This window comes from Cupressus sempervirens, chromosome 6 (assembly GCF_028749045.1).
Source record: "Cupressus sempervirens isolate cs-2001-9-10 chromosome 6, ASM2874904v1, whole genome shotgun sequence".
Classification (NCBI taxonomy): Eukaryota; Viridiplantae; Streptophyta; class Pinopsida; order Cupressales; family Cupressaceae; genus Cupressus; species Cupressus sempervirens.
Window position 1 is genome coordinate 189,841,684 of NC_143123.1, and position 5,375 is coordinate 189,847,058.

Consider the following 5,375-nt stretch of genomic DNA (forward strand, 5'->3'; position numbering starts at 1 on the left):
AAAACCTGATTTTAATTTCGAATTCCACCTTTTTATTGGAAGAAACATCTTCCAATTTTTGACCAAAATTGGAAGATGAAATTGAAAACCAGGTTATAATTTTAACCAATCAAACGCCCATGTTTTTTTTGCAAAACCTAGTTTTACCCTTGATAACCTGATTTTGGCGCTCATCTTCTAACAACCAAATGGGGCCTCAGGGTTAATCCATCTTCTCTTTCTAGATGTCATGATGCGCGCCCCACTCCTCGCTTTGAAAGAAATAATTGCAAGGAGCACAAATTCTTTCGCAATTGGCCCCACTATATTCTTTTGCAGTGCAAATTTTTTTAAAGGAATTAGTTATTGTTGTATCCAGCACAATCTGCTTGAGAAAGTTTCAGACATTGCAGTCTTTGCATTCATGGCTTCCTCCTCTTCGCCCTCTGCATCTCCTAAATTATATGATGTATTCATCAGCCACCGAGGCCCCGATGTCAAGGAAACCCTTGCTAAACGGTTGTATGAGCTTCTTCAGGAAAGCGGGTGCAAGGCATTTCATGATCGTCCAGAGATTCAAGCGGGGGAATCTATTCCTTTTGCCATTTCCAGTGCCATTTGCTCATCGCTTGTGCAAATTGCGATTTTTTCCAGAGGTTATGCAGAATCCTTTTGGTGTTTAGACGAGCTTGTTCTTATGTTGGACCAACAACCTCGTGCCCTGTTTATTCCTGTCTTCTACGATGTCCAGCCGCGTGAGCTACGCCACATCGAGCACCAACAATCTCGTTATGCTGCAGCATTTTCTTCTCATCGAAGTAAAGGCAGGCATCTTGATAAGTTGGATGAATGGAAGAAGGCACTCCAATCCGCTGCAGACATATCTGGTTATGAGCTTTGTCCTTCCTCAAATGAAGAGTAAGATTACTATTTTTTCGTTTTGTATCGATTACTATTCCTCTTGTTTTTTTCTTTCCCTACAGTTCCTGAAATTCATTTTAACGCAGTAGGATGACTTTGTAAAGATATTTTTTATTTTGGAATTCAGCAATTTCTGTGAAAATATTGTGTCTCGTGTGCTACAAGTAGTGCAAGAACGGAAAAATAGGATACCGTTAGATGTAGCAAAATATCCAGTTGGACTTGCTGAACTCGTTAAAGATTTTGAATCAAGTTGTTCAGAAATAGAGAGGCAAAGGATGGTCAGGAGAGCAGGGATCTATGGACTTGGGGGATCAGGAAAGACCACTTTAGCAAAAGAATTGTTTAACATGAAGCGTTCGGGATACCATGCATCATGTTTTCTCTCTGATGTGAGAGAATCACATGCCAATAGTGAATTGCACTGCTTGCAAAGCCAACTCTTAAAAGATATTTTTTCTGTAGATCAAAAGATTAGCAATGTGCACCATGGAATCGGAATGCTGAAGGATTCTATGGGAAGAGCAAAGAATTCAAAATTTCTTATAATCCTAGATGATATCGATCATCAAGATCAACTAGATGCCCTGTTGCCTGAAGGTGTGCTGAGCTCTAGTAGCCTGGTCATTATTACAACCCGCTACAAAAGTATGTTAATGGGCGCAGATATCATTTATAAGATGAAGGAAATGAGCCGGGATCATGCTAAAGATCTCTTCTGTAGTCATGCTTTCCATAATATAGATCCACCCATTACACATACGACATTGGTTGAAACCTTTGTGGAATTTTGTGGAGGTTTACCCCTCTCGCTCAAAGTTTTGGGCGCGCATCTTTATGGCAGGGATGAGCATTATTGGGGGTTGCAACTGGGAAAAGTTCAGAAAATCCTGCCTAAGGATGTAATACAAAGACTTAAAATTAGCTTTGACAGTCTAGACCATGAGGAGAAACAGATATTTATAGATATTGCTTGTCTATTCAATAAGAAAAACCAAATTAACTTGAAAAATAAAGCTATATTAATCTGGAAGGCGTCCGGTTGGAGTGCTGAACATGCAGTTCAAACCCTACAAGAAAAATGCCTAGTTGAATTGAGTGGGGGCAGATTTGAAATGCACGATCACCTTCGTGATCTGGGAAGACAAATGGCAGATGAGTTGGGTCCTCCTCGGCTGTGGAAACCAGACATTCTTAGATCTATGGTATGCTGCTTCTTTAAAGTTCTGAAATTAAAATTATAGAAAAGTTCTGAAAAAATATTGCGGGTTGTGTGATCTTAATATTTATTAAGAAAATCCAGTTAACAGCACATTTAACCCTGATCCTTTTATATGTAGAAAGAAAAAGGACTTGAGCAAATCCTAGCAGAAACAGAGGGCAGGTGTTTCCATTCATTCCACGATTCGTCTCTGAGTCCCAAGACCAAAATTACTTATTTTCTAGGGAATTCAAAAGATTCTGCTAAGACCGACCTCCTGTGGCTTGAAATCAGCAATTTGAATGTCTTTCCTTCATGGATTCCTCTGACAAAATTGCAATCTTTATCTGCTTACCACGTTCAAGAAATGTGGAGCACTTTTCAGCAACAGTGGCAGACCAAAACCCAGGTACTTTGCTATTCTTTGCTGGAAATGCAGTCATTTCCGAATACTTTTTGACGAAGTTTGTTCACAAGTGAGAACTAATTCATTGTTTCGAGTGATTGTGAATGCCAGGCCAGTTTCGAGTTGAAAAGGCTGCATATTTTGTATTCTCCCTCATTGGAAAAGCTTCCAGATCTAATAGTAATGTTCAGTCATTTGGAAGAATTAGAAATAGTGGGCTCACAAGATTATATCAAGAAGATTGATATTTCATCCCTCCAAGAGTCACTTAGACAACTTAGTAGTCTCAGATCATTGAAATTGCGGTGTCAATGCAGCGACAGATTCAACGTCAAGCACCAGGACATCGTTAGGGATTTGAATTTTGGGGCTTCTACAGGAAGCTGTATGACTAGCCTTGAAATCATAGAATTTAACAGATTAGCTAGTATTTCAAAGTTGCTAATTAGTGGGGACATTTGCCCCGGACTAAGATCATTGAAACTTGAAAGGATGAGGAATCTAAAAGAAATGAATTTAAAGCAGCTAGAAAGACTAGATAATATTGACATATCCTACTGTGATAATTTGGAAACAATATCAGAGTTATCTTCTCTAGCGGGGCTTCATTCTCTTAGCGTGAAACACTGTCCCGAATTGGTAACAATATCAGGGCTGTCTTCTGGGCTCCAACGTCTAACTGTGAGGGTTTGTCCCAAATTGAAAACAATACCACAGTTATCTTCTGCAGAACAACTTGAGTCTCTTTTTGTGGAGGATTATCCTGAATTGGAAACAATCTCAGGGTTATCTTCTCAGCTTCAATCTCTTACTGTGAAGAATTGCCACAGTTTGGAAACAATATCAGCGTCATCTTCTGTGAAAGGGCTTCAGTCTCTTACAGTGAAGGATTGTCCCAAATTGAAAGAAATATCAGGATTGTATTGTGGGCTTCAATCTCTAGTCGTGAAGGTCTGTCATCAATGGGAAACACTGTCAGGGTTATCTTCTGTAAAAGGTATTCCGTTTTTTGAAGTGGAAAACTGTCCCCAGTTGGAAATAATACCAGGGTTGTTTCCCGGGCTTGGATCTTTTACAGTGAAAGGTTGTTGCGAATTGAAAACAATAGCAGGGTTATCTTATGTAACGGGGCATCGGTCTCTTACAATGGAAGATTGTTCCAAATTGGGAACAATTTCAGGGTTATCTTCTTTGATAGGGCTTCAGTCTCCTGGAGTGAAGAATTGTAAAGGCAACTCTTTCTCAACGCTAACAATTAATTGAACTATTGATGTTACAGTGTAAGCTGAATCTAATGATTTTGTTAATTATTTAATAATATATAAGTGGGAGATTTTCCACGTCAAGTCAAATAATGATATTACTATTAGAATTTAACTGTGTAGTTTTTGAGTCAAATTCATTGACCCATATTTCATGTTTAATAATTTTTTTATATTTATATAAATTTTTGAGAGGTAGTTGTCAAGTATATAATTTTAACAGGGAAGTTGGTAGATACAGCATCACCAAGATTGAATGTAAATTTATTTTGTGAGTTGAGATTGAGAGATGACTGTATACGCTATACCGTTGCGAACATTATAGAAGGGAATTAGGAAAACTTTAACTTGAATATAAAGAATTGTTGGACTGATTATAGAAAGAGCAGAAGGATTGAATTATAATTTCCTTTTGGAAAGTCTGTATCATTTTGTTTTAATCGGGTCTTTAATTTCTAATGTTTCATTTATTCAATAATATATTTTTAGTAGTTTTTATTTCTTTTGTGTTTTAAATTTTTTAATCTATTTTTTAAAGTTGTATATTTAGAGATATCAATTTTTTTGCAACAAAATGTTGTTGGAGAATATCAACTTTGTTTCTAGATGTCATCATGCACTCCCCACTCCTCACTTTGAAAGGATTAATTGTAAGGGGCATAAATCTTTTGCAATTGGCCCATGATATTCTTTTGTAGTTCAAAGATCTTTAAAAAAATTAGTTATTGTTGTATCCAACACACTGCTCTTCAAAAAGTTACAGACATTGTAGTCTTTGCATTCATAGCTTCCACCTGCTCATCAATTGCATCTCCTAAATTATTTGATGCATTCATCTACTACTGAGGTGCAAGGCCTTGACGTTAAGGAACCCCTCGCTAAATGGTTGTATGAGCTTCTTCAGGAAAGGGGGTGCAAGGCATTTCTTGATCGTCTAGTGTAGGAGCATCTAATGAGATTTGCTAGGAAAGGGGCCAAGTAGTAGGAATAAGAGTTTGGTGTATTGTAATAAACCCTTAGGGAAATAAACCCAGATAGGTTGAGCCTAGGGAACATTTGATGCAAGAGCATCCTAGGGTTGTTTGCAATCCTGCATGTTAGAGGTATTTGGCTAGGAGTTGTGGACTCGGTCACCAAAAGAGTGGTGCTTGGTCGTTGATGGGTATAGTTTTGGTTGAGGAGCTCGGTCATTGAAGGGGCTCAGTCGTTGTTGGAGTTCAGTATCTTCTGTTGCTTGGCACTCACCATATGCTTGGCATGTATTGGTTGCTCGACATGTATTGGTTGGTCGACATGTGTTGGTTGCTCGACAGTACTTGGGAGTTTGCTGACACTTGACAATGTGATGGTGCTAATTGAAGTTCTTGTGGGTTTTCTCAATCAATTTGAAGCATTGAATGCATGTAGCACGTGATTGTGACGTGGATCGATCTAGGAGTTTGTGTGGATCTATTTGGGTCTTAGTTGTCTCTCCTATGTGCATTGAATTTGTGTTGTAAGCCTTTTAAGGCATTTTGGTATTTAATATCTATTGGAGACCAACTTGTGGCTCAATATATATTTAATGTTAGGATTTAATTTAATTTGTAATGAGCTGGGCTAAGTT

At 38.1% G+C, this 5,375-nt stretch overlaps 1 protein-coding gene across 1 annotated transcript; it reads left to right on the forward strand.

Moving 5' to 3' along the window:
* The first annotated feature begins 252 nt into the window (after positions 1-252).
* On the forward strand, positions 253-3,862 carry LOC149551891 (disease resistance protein Roq1-like). Its single transcript, XM_089787386.1, has 4 exons — positions 253-897; positions 1,028-2,105; positions 2,241-2,510; positions 2,619-3,862. The coding sequence occupies exons 1-4, from the start codon at positions 404-406 to the stop codon at positions 3,768-3,770; spliced, it is 2,994 nt and encodes a 997-aa protein (XP_089643512.1). The 5' UTR covers positions 253-403; the 3' UTR covers positions 3,771-3,862.
* Positions 3,863-5,375: the final 1,513 nt, after the last annotated feature.

What these genes read in the sequence shown, in the direction of transcription:
- LOC149551891 (XM_089787386.1), top strand. Translation starts at nt 404, where the DNA reads ATGGCTTCCTCCTCTTCGCCCTCTGCATCTCCTAAATTATATGATGTA. An exon ending in CAGACATTCTTAGATCTATG is followed by an intron (nt 2,106 to 2,240) that starts GTATGCTGCTTC and finishes TTTTATATGTAG; the next exon opens with AAAGAAAAAGGACTTGAGCA. An exon ending in AGTGGCAGACCAAAACCCAG is followed by an intron (nt 2,511 to 2,618) that starts GTACTTTGCTAT and finishes TGTGAATGCCAG; the next exon opens with GCCAGTTTCGAGTTGAAAAG.